The 19047-nt window shown below is 42.7% G+C and overlaps 1 protein-coding gene across 1 annotated transcript in view; it reads right to left on the bottom strand.

Moving 5' to 3' along the window:
- Positions 1 to 8795, bottom strand: part of Cav1 (caveolin 1) — a 32551-nt gene extending 23756 nt beyond the window's left edge. Inside the window, exons 1-2 of the mRNA XM_005363750.1 lie at positions 8576 to 8795; positions 7037 to 7201 (exon numbers count right to left, since the gene is read on the bottom strand). Coding sequence (XP_005363807.1) covers positions 7037 to 7201; positions 8576 to 8605 — 195 coding nt within the window. The 5' untranslated portion in view covers positions 8606 to 8795. The remainder of the gene's footprint in view (positions 1 to 7036; positions 7202 to 8575) is intronic.
- Positions 8796 to 19047: the final 10252 nt, after the last annotated feature.

The raw sequence follows: 19047 nt of genomic DNA, 5'->3' as shown, positions 1-19047 counted from the left end.
CCATGCTTAATCTCGTATGCCGTCTTCTGTCAAAAAAAAAAAAAAAAAAAAACCTAACCAACCAACAAAACCAAACCAAACAAAAATCAAAAAACAAAACCTCTACGAAGTGACTCATGTGTTCTCTTGGGATAGAAGAAACCAGAGTACATATCCTTAAGCCAACTTGGGCACGACTTCTAAACCTGACTCCACAGTATAATCATTTGAAGCTCTGAAAATATAGATATTCGGGCATGCTTTCTATATGTTCTGACTTAACAGAGCTGGGTAGTCCCAAGGCATCTGAATTTTTAGGAATTCCTCTGTTGACTCTGGTGCCTCAAGTAAATCTTAGACATCTGTAAAGTTTGTAAAGAGGCAATGCACTGTTTAAGGCTTCGGAGTTCACAGTTTCAACAGGAAAGTATTCAATATTAACTGCAATATTTTATACAATTTAATCACAGTTTAAAGAACTCCAGAAGAGAACATTGATTGTAAGTAATCTCTCTACACCAGGACATCTCTGAATTCCTCTCTGTTAGGCAGCTTTGTGCAAGAGGAGAACACCTTTACTATGCTCTTTTCAAAGATATATATATATATATATATATATATATATATATATCTTACACAAACAAAGCATCTTTGCAAAGATATTCCACCACCATCATAGAAGCTTTATCTACACATATATACACACATATAATACGAATCATCTTATGTACAATGAGTATCGTATAATAAACAATTCCATAGAATACACACACACACACACACACACACACACACACACACACACACATTCCCAGAGCAGAATAAAGGGTGAATGCATCCCGGCATAAGCCATTTTCATAGGAATTCATCATCCCTACCCTTTCCCCACTGCAAACATCGTGTCATAGAAGGATCCAGAGCCCCACAGCGCAGTGCAGAGACTCGTCTTCCTAGCAATCATCTCTCTCTGGCATTTAGTCATAGAGAACTGCTTTTTCAAAGTAGGGCAGACTAGTAAGAATGAAAATGTGCCTGCCGTGGTATACACTTGAGTGGACAGGATGCATAAGCAGGTGGCATTTGAAGTTTCTGGACATTTTAGATCCTGTTCCCCACTGCAGCTGTTCATAACTCAGCCCTCTTCAAATGTAGCCAGCACTGCTTGTTGTTAAGGAAAAAGTAGCCCACATCATGAAAGCTTCACAATTCAGTGATATGTAGTATACTTTGCCATAATAACGAACATACAGATTTATTCAGTTAAAGTCAAAGTTTAGACCATTTCCCACTGTTTTTTTTTAATGTTAATTAAGGGATGGAGATAAAAAGGCAAGTGTTTTGCATATACATAGAGATACACATACACACATCGTTGCTGGCTTAACTTAAAACCACTTCATAAGCTTAGAAATGAATAACATCATTTTAACATCTTTCTTTGCTCAGTAATGTGTAGAAACTTGCAATCAACGATGACTACAATGTGGTTTTATAAACTGGACATTCTGAATTCCGTGTATGATTTCAGATGTGGCAGAACATTAATTACCATTTTATGAAGCATGTTAAACAAACAAGCAAAACAAGTAACACTGCTATCAATTTCAACAGAAAAGAATGCTACCTTGGCCTTGGAAATGTGTTTTGATTATATATATATTAAAGTGGTTTAATTTTATGTGATATTTATCTAAAATTAATCACAATTTTTGTGGACTACTCCACTGACAATGGTCTGTACACCACACACATGCCTTCGCCCCACGATAAAAGAAAACTATGCATGCATTTAAGAATTACATTCTTGTTTTAGGAGAGAAAGTTGCAAGCATATATTTTGACTTTTTTTTTTTAGAATTTCTATCTTTTTTTTTATTGAGAAAAAAAAATTTCCACTTCCTCCCAGCCTCCCACTCCTCCCACCCTCCCCCCACTCCTCTCCCCCTCCCTCTCGAGTCTGAAGAGCAGTCAGGGTTCCCTGCCCTGTGGAAAGTCCAAAGTCCTCCCCCCGCCATCCTGGTCTAGGAAGGTGAACATCCAAACTGGCTAGGCCCCCACAAAGCCAGAACAAGAAGTAGGATCAAAACCCAGTGCCATTGTCCTTGGCTTCTCAGCAACCCTCATTGTCCGCCATATTCAGAGAGTCCGGGTTTATCCCCTGCTTTTTCAGTCACAATCCAGCTGGCCTTGGTGAGCTCCCAATCCCTCATCCATTGCTGGTGGGAATGCAAACTTGTGCAACCACTTTGGAAAGCAGTGTTTCGGTTTCTCAGGAAATTCGGGATCAACCTATTCCTGGACCCAGCAATATCACTCTTGGGAATATACCCAAGAGATGCCCGATAATATGACAAGGGCATTTGTTCAACTATGTTCATAGCAGCATTATTTGTAATAGCCAGAAACTGGAAACAACCTAGATGCCCTTCAATGGAAGAATGGATGAAGAAAGTGTGGAATATATACACATTAGAGTACTACTCAGCGGTAAAAAACAATGACATCTCAAATTTTGCATGCAAATGGATGGAAATAGAAAATACTATCCTGAGTGAGGTAACCCAGACCCAAAAAGATGAACATGGGATGTACTCACTCATTATTGGTTTCTAGCCACAAATAAAGGTCAGTGAGTCTATATTTTGATATCCTAAAGAAGCTAAATAAGAAGGTGAACCCAAAGAAAAACATATAGCTATCCTCCTGGGTAGGGAAGTAGACAATATTTTGACTTTTGAAGAACGACCTCTTCCCAGATGTTCTGACTTGTCTCGTTGCTAGTCTCAAGATTACTAAACTCGTTTCTTCCCTGTGACAATAATCCATGACTAATCATGTAATTTGTCTATTCTTCCTTAGTTGCACATCTCAAAATATCTGTTCTGAGCACTCCTTGAAACTGTGGAAAACATTTCAAACTTCATTAACTCCTAATTTCAATTAATGTCAAAAGGGGAAACTAGAAGCTAGGCTGGTAGCCATTATGTTCTCATAAATTATGTTGCTTGTTGCTTAGATGATTCCCTTCCCAGTGTGTGGACCATCCTTTTCACTTCCATGTTTGGACCATGGAGTAAACACAGATACTTCTCAAATTACTATGGGATTACATTTGATTAAGTTCACTGTAAACTGAAAATATTTCAAGTCTAGGATGCCTTTAACAGGCCTAACCTACTGAACACCATAGTTTAGCCACATGGTACGCTGTAGTATTTATTGGTGGTTGTTTCTCGTGATTGTGTGGCCAACTGGGAGCCATGGCTGGCTGCCACTGCCCATCGTCACAAGAGACCATTGTACCTCATAGCGCTGAACTAGGGAAAGGTCAAGAGTCAAATTTTTGAATGTTTGTTTTTGTAGTTTCTTAAAACTGAATAATCACGTTGATCCACCGTGAGCCATGGCGCACCTGTATTTCATCCCTTTCCAGCGTACCCAAGGCTGCGGCGCACCTGCACCTTCCTGAAACTCCAGTTTCTCACCTCAGGCCCTTTCTTGGATTCTTCCACAGCTTTCCAGGGCTGGCTGAGGAGCCCACCCACACCCTTAAAGTGCGTATGAGATTCAGAGCTCTGCTGTCTGATCAGAATCACCCATTTCATCTTTATTGTCTTCCCCTCTGCCATATGAGTCCCTAGAGTCCAGTCAAAGTGAGATGTTTAACACTTGTGTGGTACAACTGGACCTAATACTCGCGAGCTGTTGTGGAAGGAAGGACGGGAAGATTCTAAGAGTCAGAAGAACACTGTCTCCTAAAAATGTCAGAGTAGCAACATCCATGAGGCCTCACCGAAAAGGCTGTCTGAACAAGATCTGAGCAAGGACGACATCAATAGACGTGCTAAGGAAGAGGGAAAGATCAGGAGGCCTCGACCCTAGACGAAGAAGCACAGACAGCTAAGGGATGCTGGGAGTGGGAGAAACTGTCTTCCTCAGGGAAGAGTGGACAAACTGGTTATCCAATGCCAAAAGGTAAGCCCTGAAAGCATACATACAAATAACACTATTCAGACTGAGCGGGTTATATGCATTTATTTAGAAATATGTATACACATATATATGTAACAGAAATCAAGGGAAAAGTAGCTATGAATCTGAGAAGGATCCAGGGGTTACAATGGGAGAGGCTGGAAGGAGGAAAGAGAAGGGGGCGGTGATGCAATTATAATCTCCAAAAACAAAAGCAGTGGAGTATCTAGAGGAGCAAAGAAGACAATGAGAGGAGTGAAAATGGAAGGGAAATATGGAAGAGAAAATGCTCAAAATAATATATATATACATATATATATAATACCTGTATTAAAATATATTTTAAAAAGTGTCCGTGTGAGACGGCTCTGTCTGACTTCCTCGCATCCTCCTGCACCTCCTAGGCTGTTGCATGCAAACTACTCTTCCACCCAATCAGACTGCACGTCCTTCATGACCGTCTCCATCAAAGTATTTTCAATGACTTCTCTCCACCTGTTGCTCTTTCCATAGCAGCATCCCCCTGACAGTTAATGTTCATGGCAATCACTATTTTAAGAACATTTTTATTTTGCAATATGTGATACAACTTACTTTGACTTATTATGGCATATATTTTGTCTATTTATAAAATGACAAGATTTTTCTCTGGAGCCTCCTAAAACTTCATGTCAGTAAAAAAAAAAAAAAGGAAGTGAAAACATAGAACCACATGGGATGTTAGCCTGGATGTTTGTTATTTAATTCTTAAAATAAATCCAGACCATTACTGTGACTGAGACAAGGGATGCACATATTATTAAATCTTAATCTTAGGCACACACACAACCACAACGGGTCCTTCAGTTTTGCCTTGACTGCCAGGGCAAATGTAGCCAGATTTTTTTTTTATTTTATTAGCACAGTTAAATAAAATTATTATGTGGAATGGCAAACCTCTGTAAGAAAACAATTTTATTGGCAATCAATTCTATACTTAAATCGATATTCTTGTCACCAGTGGACCGCTTAATTGTGCTCTGTGTTATTGAAGCTCCAGTGGAGAGCGCACCAGGCCTTGGCGGCTCACCACGCCTCCCTACCTGATATGTAGGCCTGAAAGGATGTGTCCCATGCACCATGCTGTTCTCCGGACTTTAAATTTGGGCCTCATTTGTTCTCTCCATAGAGGATTTGTTTAGTTGTGTTTTTCATATTGATGCGAAGGTATTTGTGAGGAGCAGGGACGCTCTAGCCAGACCCTGTCCAGCAGAGATTTCTATGAGGATGAAAAATTTCTAGCTAGTAGTGTGGGGGGGAGGGGAGGAGCAAAATGTGCAGGGGTAACCGGAGGTCTCTCTTTGCAGAGGGAGCATTCTTTGAAGGCTTCCACCTAAATCCTGCCAAATTCTTTTCTCAAGGTGGGGTTTTTCTAGCCTGCTGGACTTTCTGGATTTGCTCCTAGTTCTGTGTGCAAGTAAACAGGCATTGCTGTAGCTCTTCTATTTTCTCTAACTCGAGGATCCCCACATTAGCCCTTGAAATGATATTTTGTAAACTGCTGTTTCCTCCACGCCTGTCACGCCTTTTTTTTTTTTTTTCCATCTGTGTTGAGGACTCTTCCTGGTGGGGCCTTCTTTCTCCACTTAGTCATGCTTGTGTGGAGACCCACATCCACACTGCTGGCCTTTCTGACTCATCCCTGGAGTCTAGTTGGCTCCAGGGAATTCCGCTCCCAGCACAGGGCCACAGCGGGGAGGGCCCAGTGGAAGGAGCCAATCTGAAATCCTGGAATCAGATTTTATCCTTCCAGTCGCCCTCCTTGACCAAAGCAGCCAGCACGAAAAGGGTGAGAAGCAAAGATGTCCTTTCCCCTTTAAGGAAATGTGGCTAATAAACAGATTTTAGCAATCTTAACTTTCAGTTTATGAGATGCCTTCATTGCTGGTTTTAAATATTCCGCAATCCGGCCAGGAGAAAAAACGGCCCAATTTTCCTTTTCCCTTTACCAGTAAACCAAGAGAGTACATTTTGACAGGTACACGTTCCCTTCAGTTGTAGATGAAACCGTTTCTTTCTGAAATATATTATTCATAAAGGTGAAACTGTGCTGGAACCCCTCCCATCCATAGATAAGAGGTTGTGGGTGGAAACCCAGTGAGCTCCTGGGGGTGCAGTCATTTATGCCGCCCTTACAGCTGGGCAGGACAGTGGCTTCCCACTGGAACCCCTGAGGCCAGGATTTTCCTTGGCCCTCCAGGCCTCTCAGAGGAAACCCTCAGCCAAGAAGAGCACAAGCCCAGGATTTCTCAACCCACAAGGGTTCAGACAATAAATTCCTTGAGCTGGAATTGCTGAAAGGGTCAAAGTTGAATAACAAAATGATACAGAAAATCAGACCACTGTGTCAAGTCTCCACTCGACCAAGAACCCAGCAAAGTAAAGAGTTTTAAAGCCCAGCAAGTTACCCCGAAAGTGGAAAATGGAACTCCAACCTTAAAGCTCCGTTAGCCCAGCGCAGGCTGACCTTGGCTGTCACCAAAGACGCGGCTTTCCACATTTAACTAGAGGGATCCAGAAGCCAAGAGGTGGAAATTATTTTCAGTTTGGTAAGTTAGCTTAGCCTTGCACATGTGCTGAGTTTGTATAGCCCAAACACTGTTCATATCTATATATATATGCATAGGTTATTAGTGTTAAGCGTTTCCACTTGCTCAATATTTTTAACCTAATAACTCGATTATTTTAGCTGAAGGAATAAGATCATTCTGTATTCTAACCGCCGCCGGTGGTGCAACGTATCACATACTTGTTTTACCAACACGAAAACGACCTGTCACTGGACTTTTAACACGGCAATGGGCCACATTCATCTTCCCTTCCCAAGTAATGTGGGGTCCCACCTGTGGCTGAGGGTCTATGAACTCCCACAAGGCTCACTTCAGCTAAATTCCCGCTGAACTAGCCAGGATTTCTGACAACGGACCGCAGGGGTTCACATACAGTCAAGCCTAGGAAACAGTGCCTGTGGGACTAAGCGACGAAAGGATGTACAGTTACTCGCGAGAGTGAGGTTGTGGGACTCCTTGTGGCTACCAAGGCTTACCTTGACCACGTCATCGTTGAGATGCTTGGGGTCCCGGTTAACCAGGTCGATCTCCTTGGTGTGTGCATCGTACACTTGCTTCTCATTCACTTCGTCTGCCATGGCCTTGTTGTTGGGCTTGTAGATGTTGCCCTGTTCCCGGATGGGAACAGTGTAGAGATGTCCCTGGTGAGGGCAGCCGGCCAAAGCAGGAGAGGGCGGCAACCGAGGTGGGAAGAAAAGTTCAGAAAGAAAAACAAGCGTCAGGAGTCAGTCTGCGCGACGGAGGAGCCTGGCGCTCTAACTCTCTCTAACTTCAACCTCCAAGGCTTGGCGCACAGAAAACTCCCGGGCGCCGCAAGCTTTTTAAGAGGACGGAGGGGAGGACACCACACCCCTCGGTACCAGGCAGGGAGCGCCTGCCTCCCGCGCCTGCCGCCAGGGGTCAGGGCTAAGCCCCGTGCTCGCCCTCCTGCTCCCCGCAGCTCCTGGCGGCTGCGACTCCTCAACCCAGGGGGTATGCCTTCCGCCTACTCTGTCCCCCTTCTCTACGTCAGGCCACCCGTGTTCCCACAACCTCACCTGCTCCACTGTCCGGCCCTGACCCTGTTAATTGTGTCCCGCGATCCTTTCCACCATTATCTTTAAGATTCAACTGAACCATACTGACAGACTCAGTGGTCCCATCTTGTCTGTCCCTCCGTGCGTCTCCCTCGCACCTGCCGCGTCCCCCTACCCTTCTTCGAAACCCCTTTGCTTCATGGTTTTCTTTAGGCCGTGGGGGTGAATTGGGTGGATCAAAATCTAACATACTTTTATTTCTGAGACTGTGCCAGGCACCCCTACCTCACCCCGCCCAATGCTCTAGAAGGGCTTCTCACCTGAAGGACACCCTGACCCACCCTTACTTAGATCACCCCCAAGCTGTCTGCCCGAGGCTGAACGAAAGTCACGTTTGGGAACCAAGGTCTCCACGTTTAGGCCACCTGAGTGCCAGGAACTAGTTGCCAATGGTGGAGGTACTTGTGAGGAAGGAGACTCCCCACCTCGGAACTCCCCCGGGCCGCCGCCGCCCATATTGAAGTGCTAGAGAACTTTGCTAAGTGCAAGACAGGCGTGCTGCTGCCCAGGCCAGCTTCTTTAGGCTCCTGGTGGGGACTGTCCTTAGCTGTGGGCAAATGACACCCCCCCCATACAAACACACCACCACCACCACCAGCAGCAGCTCTCAGCCTCCCAGTAGCAAGGGGTTTGTCCGTGGGAGGTATTGCGAACGGAACCATCTGAAAAACTTAGTTCTAAGTCTGGCAGACTAACAACGCAGGACCCCGATCCTCCTTTTCCCGGTGGGCTCCTTTGGTTCCCTCTCCAAAAGGAAGCCATAAACATTTTTGACTTTTCTTCACCTCCCCACCCAGGCCCATTCCTCAGCGGCGCCAGCAGGAGAGAAGTGCTGTGAAGGCGGAGAGGGCTGGGGCTAGGAAAGCAGCCGGAGCATTTGGAGTGGGAGATAGCAAAAGCAGGCACTTTGGAGCCCGGCGCGCCCTCACCCAAGCCTACCTCGGAGTCTACGTATTTGCCCCCAGACATGCTGGCGCGTGGCTGGCTGCAGGCTCTGAGGAGGTTTCCCTGGGCTGTGATTTAAGAGAACTGAGGAAGGAAGATCTTGTATTGTATAGGGGGGAAAAGGCGCTGGCGGGGGGGCGGTGGCTGGGAGGGAGCCTCTTGGCTATCCGCCAGGGGTTTGTTCTGCTCTCAGTTGGCTGGGACGTGCTCTGCGCCGGGTCTAGGCACATCCCCAAGGTTCTGGCAGCAGAGGGCGGGGAGCGCCCGCGGGGAGCTGAGAGCCTGTGAGAAAGCCTTCATCAGCGCTAGGCTGTTTGGGCAGATATTTTAGACCCGGAGCAACATTTTCCCAGCTATAAACTAACAGAGAAGCATCCCTGGGAGAGCGAATGTTTTCCCAGTGCATCATCCCAGCAGGGGTGGAGAGAGCACCAGAGTCTGCAGAGATGCCCAGTATGGGCATCGGGAGCAGCAGAAAGAATTCTGCCCTGTCCTAAGCAGCTTCCCTGCTTTGCCCACATTCCATTACCTCCCCGGGACTGATCTGCCTCCCTGTTTCAAAGAGAATTCTAGGAAGCCCAAGGAGCACTTTACATATAAACACCAGGAAGGAATCTGTGTGGGTGCCTGTAATGTCATTAACAATCTCTGTAAAAATGAAAATGAAATTTCTACCAACCGGTTATGCCATAACCATAAGCACTTAGAATATTTCCAACTGTAGAAAATTTAGTTGGAGGTTCAAGTTTGTTACCAAAGAGGAGTTTTCTATCTGGTTGAGATCAAACCCAGGGCTTTGTACATTGTACCTGGAGGGAAACACTCTACCACTGAACTGCATCCTCGGGACTAGAGTACCCCTGCCCAGAAAGATGAGGTTGACTCTGAGAGGAGATGGTTTTTGACAAACTGACTTGACAAGGTTTTTCTCTTTTTTTAAATTTTTTATTTATTTATTAAAAATTTCTGCCTCCTCCCCTCCTTCCATTTCCCTCCCACTCCCCCCACTCACTCTCCCCCTCCAGAGGAGATGTTTTTTTGACAAACTGACTTGACATGGTTTTTTAAAGTTAACAACTAATATGGCGGTTTCAAAATCTGGCCCACCTCCTTTTATTTTATTGCAAATAAAATAAACTATAGTTGTTTTTTTACTAAACAACTGAGTAACTTACGAGAGGCAGAAGCTAAGAAATTCACCCCCACCAAGCTGAAAAGGATGCTTTTATCTAAACATCCATATACAAACTGCCATAGACACTGGAAAGGGACAGAGGATTTCTTTCTTTCTTTCTTTCTTTCTTTCTTTCTTTCTTTCTTTCTTCCTTCCTTTCTTTCTTTTTTTGATACAGGGTTTCTCTATATAATAGCCCTGGCTTTCTGGGAACTCTCTCTGTAGACCAGGCTAGCCTCGAACTCACAGAGATCCTCCTGCCTCTGTCTTCCCAATGTTGGGATTAAAGACATGTGCCACCACCGCCTGGCTTCAAAGGATATTTTAAATTTTAAAAAATGGCTATCAAGAAGCCAGAACATGGGATCAGGAAGAAGATGAAGAGCAAACACGGGCCTGAGAATAGAGAACGGCACTTTGGAGAACTGATCATGAAAGAGGACCTGAAAAGACCAGTGACCTAAGCAGACTGGACCCCAGCTGATGGGGAAAAGGGCAATCTATTTTTTTGAATTAGTTATTTTGATTAGCATGTGATAACCACACTGCTAATGATAGGATATTTCAACAGTTGCTTATATATACTGATCAAATAAGGGTGATTAGCTATACATTGTTAAAATAAAAGGATCATCTTTAACTAAGGATGGCAGGGGAAAGTCAGTATGATAAACAGGAGATAACTTAGGCTAGCTATTAGTCACCATGAGATTAAAGATCTTTCAAAAGACACATTTTCTTGGTTTTATTTCTGCTAAATTACCTTTCCTAAAGTGGTGTGGGAGGTCCTTCTGTCTATGTGTTGCTTTTATTGGTTAATGAATAAAGAAACTGCCTTAGCCTGTTGATAGGGGAGAACTTAGGTAGGCTGGAAAAACTGGACTGAATGCTTGGAGGAAGAAGACAGAGTCGGAGAGATGCCATGGATCTGCTGCCAGAGTTAGACATGTCGAGACTTTGTCGGTAAGCCACTGGCACGTGGCAATGCACAGATTAATGGAGTTAATTTAAATGGGTTAAATTAAAATGTAAGAGCTAATAATAAGAGTAAAATGTAAGAGTAATGATAAGAAGTTAAAGCTAATAGGCCAAGCAGTGTTTTAAATAATATTGTTTCTGTGTGATTATTTTGGGTTTAAGCTACATGGGTGGCCGGGAACCAACAAGTGACCCTTCTTACTAAACTAAAGTCTTTAGTCAACTTGTGTTCCAACACACATGATAAACACCCAGAAAAAGGATGCTTTTTCTTTCCATGTACTCTGTACTGGCCACTCAGATGATCTCTTAGAGTGCCCTTCCTATCCTATATACATTTTCTTTCATTGGTATTTTTTGCAAGGCAATACAGGCTCTATTCTAGGGAAAATGTAGTAACTGGTTCCCGTTTATTGTTACTCAGTTTTCAGTGGCATATGAGTAATTCTGGCTGTGAAGAAGTCAGCAGGAGCTGAGAGAGCTTGTCTTGTGTTCCAGGCAGGAAAGGAGCTCCAGGAGAGGTCCTCCAGTGGATGCCTAACCAGTCCCCAGCAGAGGGAATGTGGCCAAGCCACCTTACTGGGGAAACCCTTATCCAAGTCAAATCAACAGCGGTGCTTGGCATCGTAACGATCAGTGAAGCGTTGTCAATGCCAAGATGAATTCCTAGCGAGTGGAAAAACCACCAAGTGTTGAAGTAACCTGCCTCAACAAGAAGCAGGCACCAAAGACAAGCAGCTCTTATGCTGGCTGTTACAGCTAGCTAGGAGAAGCAGCTCCAATCCCATGAGAAGGAAAGATGCAGGACTCACTAACTTAGGTACAAGATTTCAGTGAGTAGGCAGTAAACAATCCCTTCCTCTGAGAGCCACACAGATAGCTGTAGGCTTGAAGAGAAGTTAATAGCTTTCTCTAAATCATTTACTAGAAATGAGTGGAAACTGCAGTCGATTTGCTTTGTTTTCATGTTAGGAGCAACATTAAACGTCAGCTTGTGGAATATGAGTTACTTAACTGAGGAGGACATAGCTAATCTAGTTCCCACTATGTTAGAAGTAAAGAAACTGAAGTTTCCTTCTGAGGAAATTTTGTTGGATAATGAACCTGGTACGTTCAAGGACACAGGCATCTGCTTACGGCTAAATAACGAACTGGGTGCTTTTTGTGTTCTCCTTTCCTCCATCTCATCATCCTACCATGGGGTCCTTTTCCCCTTCTCAACACCCTGAGTCCTTTTCCTCTTCTCATCTAATCTTATCTTATTTCTCCTCTGTGGCTAGAAGACTAAGGTTTAACCATGTACAGCGACATCAGTGTTCTTAATAGAAGCAAAATTGGGCTGGGGCAATGACTCAGAGGTGAAGAGGAGTATGAGAACTTGCTGCTCTTACAGAGGATCTGGATTGCGTTCCCAAGTAGTAGGTCCCATTGTCTGTAACCCCAGTTCCAGCGGATCCTCTGCCCTCTTCTGGTCTCTGCAGGCACCGACACACACATGGTGCTCATACAGGCATGTAGGCAAAACACTCATACAGATAAAATAAAATAAATACATCTTCAAACAGGATGCAGAAATCTTTCCAGTCTTTTCCAACATTCAAATGCATAGCTTACCTAAGTGTATCTTTGTCAATTAGTTTAGAAAAGAGATTTGGCACAAGTTGTAAATGGCCGTGTGTGTGTGTGTGTGTGTGTGTGTGTGTGTGTAAGACAAAGTCACTCATTGGTCATTTCAGACTTGAGTTGTGACACTGGGGCTCTTCTCAGGACACTGCTAATTATCTGATGGCCCTCTGGATAAAGGGTACATGTCAGGTGCTTGCTAGTCACATGTAGATATATAAACATGGCAGCATTTTAGCTCTGGCTTTGTCTAGCTGAACAGTCACTATCATCATCATCATCATCTCTCACACCTTCCCCTGTTTAACTTGTCTCCCAGATTCCTTGGAGGGCTTCTTTCTCTATTTTCTGATTTTTACTCAGAAATTAAGAGCATTTTGAATGAACACGTGGTGTGTTGTTATTTCCTTTCCTATCCCTGTCTGACTTGAAGCCTAGCTGGGGGTCCTCTTTGGTTTAATCTTTATCATTGTCACCATTTTCATCCAACATCAAGCTCCCTGTATCAGAGGATGCTGGTTCTCTCTGCTTCTACCTATCAAATACTGGAATTTATAGGTATGTAATGCCCAGCTTTTCTTTCAGTATTTTAAAGGCATTTTTCTATCTAATTTATATATATTTTTAAAAGATTTATTTATTATGTATACAACATTCAGCCTCCATGAATGCCTGTATTCCAGAAGAGGGCACTAGATCTCATTATAGATGGCTGTGAGCCATAATGTGGTTGCTGGGAATTGAACTCAGGACCTCTGGAAGAGCATTCAGTGCTCTTAACCTTTTCCTACTCAGTTCTAACCCAGTCTGACTTGGGATTTACTGGGAGTGCGATCTTCAGAAAACTTTAGAGCACCAAATCCTGCCCTGAGAGTGAATTTGTTTTCATTCTGGCACACCTTTAGTCCCAGCACTCAGGGGGCAGAGGCATGTAGATCTCTGAGTCTGAAGCCAGCCTGGTCCACAAAAAGAGTATTAGGACATTCAGGGCCACACAGAGAAATGCTGTCTTTAAAAACAAAAACCAAACCAACCAACCAAACACACAAAAAAGTGAACTGTTTTTTTGTGTCCCCTCGAAAGCTGCTGAAAGCATGGCCACCTTGTCACTGTCAATCTAGCAGTCCTTGTGGCTTTATGGAGCTGTCTAGATGATAACAAAGTGAAAGGGAAAGTTGAAGGGAACCAGCACGATTTTACTATCATACCTTTGATAAATATATTAAAACTAAATTTTAGAGTGTATCAATCACCCACAGTTATGGCTGTTGCATGGCTGTATAAACAAACCACTCGAAAATCCAGTGGTTTTAAACAGTTACCATCTCTTCTGTAAGATTCACTGCCTAGTTGACTGCTGTTGGATGATTTTGTCTGTGGAGGCTGGTCTCCATGCTTCTCTCCTTCCTTGTACCAGCTAGCTGAATGGGTTATACTCTTTTTATGCTCCAAGAAGGAGCTGAGGTCCAAAAGGACAAGAAAAATATACAGTGCTTCCAAAGCCTAGAGCTGGAATGGTGAATTGTGACTTTTGTTTTGTTCCCTGACCTATGGAAAATGACATTGCATAACCCTAGATCAAGGGAGGAGAAATTAAAAGCCACCAATGAGAAAGCCATAGTAGGGTGTGAACAAAAGGAAGCCAGAGCAATGTTAGGGATTGGCTTTTTACTGACTTTCTAAGTTTTCATCTAAGTTTTGATGTATACTTTATTGCCATCCTTTATCTCATTCTTAGAAAGCATTGTGCAGTGTATTAGCAATATTCCAGGGTAGGGACAGGTGCTTGAAGCCCATGTAAAATTGTAGAGTCAAGTATTTATCTTACCATGATGACATAGAGCAGATCAAATTAGCTGTCATGAAATTGAGTGACCTATTTACATTATGTTGATAACTATATCATAACTGTGCTACTATTCTTCAAGATGAGAAATCTTAGTCCAAACTTATAGCCAATTGTAACATGATCAAAGGATTGTATATTCTGAAAGTGTAAAGCTAAAAAATAAATATTTTGTTTATTCTTTCATCTGAGTAGATTTATATCAATAATGAAAATACAAATGCAATTCTATTTAATAAAAATAAAAATATTTACCATAAGTAAGTGTTCGGTTAGAAGGCTTCAGAAAATATGAAGTCAAGTGATGAAGCAAATTATTGCATTTTATCTAGTTGAGAGACTTGGAGTAGTGCAATAAGTACTACACTTCATCCTGCCCAAGCTAAATAAATTGTGGCTCCCTTTTGGACATAAATGCTATCTAGAACTGACTGCAACTCATGTTACAACATATACAATGAGATAGCTTAGTGTACTTCAGTGCAACAAACCAGAACTAAGATATATACTGTTGGAATATCCACAGAGCTTTTTTTTGTATTATATTACAAAGCTACATACTTTATTTTTAATTCTATTGGGTCAAACATATATTTTGACCATGATGAAATGGTAAAAACTAAAAATGGCACTAGTTCTGATAGAGATATGAAACTCTGATGTTTTTCTTGAGCAACTGTAAATATCTGGGAGGAGTCTTCCCTGGAAGCCCTTTGTTTACAGACACATCTGGTTTTAAGCCAATGCTTCACTATTTAACAAAGGAAACTCTCCTTACTTTGACGCTTTCCCTAGTAGACAATTTACCAGGAACTGCTTTTACCTAGGGAAAATGTGTCTCTACACACCACTTCTTCCAAGGCAATGATACCCGATGATAAATATGTAACTCTTATAAAAGCGTAAGGGCGAATTGGGTGCATGTGTGTGCAGTTTTACATTGGATAGTAAATTATTTGGTTCCCACATAGAACTGTACTTTTTCACAATCATATAAAGTTTAATATTTTTTTCCAAAGAAAAGACAACACGACAGCCTTGCTCTTACGTGGCTGGTGACTGAGTTTAGTTTTGTTTTTTTTTTTTATTGTGAGTCTCGCAGTTTAGCTTCAGCTGACTCTGCTTACTTCAGAGAGCGTGAGGTCATGGGAATGTGTTTTAAAAAGGATAGAGAAGAGGAGATTCTACTATGTAAATTACCTGTTGTACCTTCTCAGAGAACCAAGGACGTGGACGACATCACTGCCTTCTCTGGAGCTCTCTCATATGTCTCTCATCTTATTACAAGTGCCTTTTAGAGCCGTGGCCCTCAGAGGGTGACCGAGAGGTCCAGTAACACAGGGCGTGATCACCGGAAATACAGAATCACAGGTCCAGTCCCAGACACACTGAGTCAGAATGGCATTTTGTCAGAATCTGCAGGCAGTGCACAGGGAAGTATCCTTAAGGAGTGCGATGGAGAGGACTCCTGGAAACTTAAGACTTTTAAGACATTTGAAAAAGCAGGACCCGTGCCGGTAAACACTACTCACCTGTATGGGAACCATGGATAAAACAAATAAACAAAAACAAACGGAAGCCACAAACACTAGAAAACTTTACAATGAAGGAAGCTCTGTGGAAATACAACAGGGTGTCTGACAGGGAACTCCAGTCCAACAAGTGGAAGTAAAGGACTTTTAAAGGTGATGTGGGAGTCATTTCTTATTAATAAAGAAACTGCCTAGGCCCATTTCATAGGCCAACCCTTAGGTGGGTGGAGCAAACAGAACAGGATGCTGGGAGAAAGAAGCTGAGTCAGGGAGTCGCCATGGTTCTCCAACTCCAGGCAGATGCAGGTTAAGATCATTCCTGGTAAGCCGGCTCGTGAGCTACATGGAAATTAGAAATGGGCTAGTCCAGGTGTGAGAGTTAGCCGAGAAAAGGCTAGATGTAACGGGCCAAGCGGTGTTTAAAAGAATACAGTTTCCGTGTAATTATTTCGGGGCATAAGCTAAGCTAGCCATGTGGGCGGCTGGGTGCTGGGAGGCAGCCCCGTCGCTCCTATTTCAACATAAAGGAATGTTTCTAACTAAATGACAGCAAGCATCATCTAAAGGGGACCCCATAGGCTACCTTGGCGCAGTTGCTTGCAGGGAAATGGCATTTTTTTTTTTTTTTTTTTTTTTTTTTGCCATTTAGAAACTAGTCCCATAGGTGTGAAATTAGGAATTATGCGCTGGGCATTAACCAATGTGATTTTTTTATTTATTTTTATTTATTTATTGATTAAAGATCTCCGTCTCTTCCCCGCCACCGCCTCCCATTTCCCTTCCCCTCCCCCAATCAAGTCCCCCTCCCTCCTCAACCCAAAGAGCAATCAGGGTTCCCTGCCCTGTGGGAAGTCCAAGGAACCCCCACCTCCATCCATTTCTAGTAAGGTGAGCATCCAAACTGCCTAGGCTCCCACAAAGCCATTACGTGCAGTAGGATCAGAGACCCATTGCCATTGTTCTTGAGTTCTCAGTAGTCCTCATTGTTCACTATGTTCAGGAGTCCGGCCTCATCCCAGGCCTTTTCAGACCCAGGCCAGCTGGCCTTGGCGAGTTCCCAATAGAACACCCCCATTGTCTCAGTGTGTGGGTGTACCCCTCGCGGTCCTGAGTTCCTTGTTCGCGCTCTCTCTCCTTCTGCTCCTGACGTGGGCCTTGAGATTTCTGTCCGGTGCTCCAACGTGGGTCTCCATCTCCTTTCTTCGCCTGATGAAGGTCAACATTCAGGAGGATGCCTATATGTTTTTCTTTGGGTTCTGTTTTTCTTTTTTCTTTTTTTTTTTTTTTAAAGAAAGGACTGAGTTGCATTAAGTACACCTAGCATAGTGAGATGCCAGTGGAGGCACACCAGCCTAGTGATTTTACCAGAGGATACCTGTTTAGGAGACTTCATTTGTAGACTTTAGGCTGAGATAGTTTCTTTTCTGATGCTGAATGCTTCTTCTTTTTGAATAACCCCCTGGTTCACCAGGCAGCATAAAGCATTGTCTCCTTTGTACCTGCCTCCTTTGTACCTGCCCCTGGTACAAGGTGCTGGTCATTGCCAATGTTCTTTCAGACAAATTATTTCATAATCTTTTTGTCTTTGCTCTTATTTGAATCTCTTTATGGCTACAGCATTCAATGTGAGTGGGTAAGTATGTACATGTATGTAGGTAAGTATGTATATGTATGTATGGATATATATGTGTGTGTGTGTGTGTGTGTTTTGTGTCCTTTATTGTTTTTATTAGTATGCTTTAGTGACCTTCCAATTAGCCTCTGGGGCAAATCAAACCAAATGACTTCCATGACTTTTAAGGATCTAATTTTTACAAATTTGATCATCCCAAGATCTTCCCTTTGAGTAAACGGGATGTATAGAGATGATTCAATTGGTTGATCACTTGTATCATCTAGCTGATCCGAATGATTTTCTGTTTTTATTATCATTATTAATACTTTAATCACGACTAGCTCCTGAATTCCATGAACCTCTGCAGAGTCTGATTCTGGTGCATGCAGCACTGACGCGGATCGAATTTTCTCTTGGTCTCTGGTGAGTCCTTATTTGTTTCTGTTGTCTGGTCTAAATACGTGCTGTTTCTGTGAGTCTCTCTACAAGACTGTCTCTGCAGTGAAGAAGACTGTCTGGTTCTGTCCTAGGCTTCATTTCATGTATCACTGTGTCCAAATTTCCTAGGTCCACTGCCACTCCATCTTTGATATTAATGGATCTACAACGATGTCTTTGTAAGAACATATATCTATGTAGGTATAGCACGATTAATAAAAACCCAGGGGCTGATACTGGGGTTCAACCTGAGGGTTAGAAAAGCAAAACAGCCAGCCACTGGCTCTTATTTTTAAATACACAAGAGTTTGGACTCACTAAGATAAAATAGATATGGAGTGTTTTCTCTGAATTTGTCATATGCAAATGAACTAGACATTGTTGATGGATTTATTGTCTGTATATATTGTTTATAGTTATTGTACTTATTGTTTATAGTTTCTTATATTATAGTCTTCTTTTTTATTTAATATGAAAGGGAAAATATAGTGATATTTCATTTGTATTTCAATAAGTAAAGCTTCCCTGAAGATCAGAAAGTAAAACAGCAGCACTGGTCAGCTTTACAGACCAGGCAGTGGTGACACACACCTTTAATCCCAATAGCCACACTAGTTTGCTATAGAAACCGGGAAGTACTGGTGTACACCTTTAATCCCAGCACTAAAGAGGAATATAATATGGGAGGAGACAGCTCTCAGTCAGTCTCATTCTGAGGATTCCTGGAGGCAGGATCGCCATTTCGCACTGAGGTAGATGTAAAAGTCGGTGGCTGGCTACTTTGATTTTCTGAATTTGAACCTTCAGGTTGAACCCCTATATCAGTCCCTGGGTTTTTATGAATCATGCTACATATAAAAACTATTTGGTATTTCAAACATATTTATTTGGTGATTTACTTATTTTGGTGTATTATATCTTACACATTTGAATTAGAAAAACATTAAATTTTATTGGGTCCATTAAGGAAAAGTTATGAACAAACCAAAATCATGTTATGTAGTCCAATTAATTTTTGTCCCACAGTAAATGGTGAAACTCTTTATCCTTTAGAGACATGTAAAATATTCAGTTCACAGGACTGAATAAGTAGCGAGAGGAGGGGTGAAATAAAGGGGGAGAAGATTGAATAAATAGGAGCTAGTCATAGCTAAGACTGAGCAATGTAGTCTCCTTGCCCTATGACAGGAGTCTGTACAATATAGTTAAGAATAGTTCATATTTCTTATTTTTAATTATGTATATGCATGTGTCTTGCCC

This window comes from Microtus ochrogaster, linkage group LG10 (assembly GCF_000317375.1).
Source record: "Microtus ochrogaster isolate Prairie Vole_2 linkage group LG10, MicOch1.0, whole genome shotgun sequence".
Lineage (NCBI taxonomy): Eukaryota > Metazoa > Chordata > Mammalia > Rodentia > Cricetidae > Microtus > Microtus ochrogaster.
The sequence above is the reverse complement of the archived record's forward strand: the minus strand, read 5'-3'. Positions and strand labels throughout refer to the sequence as shown.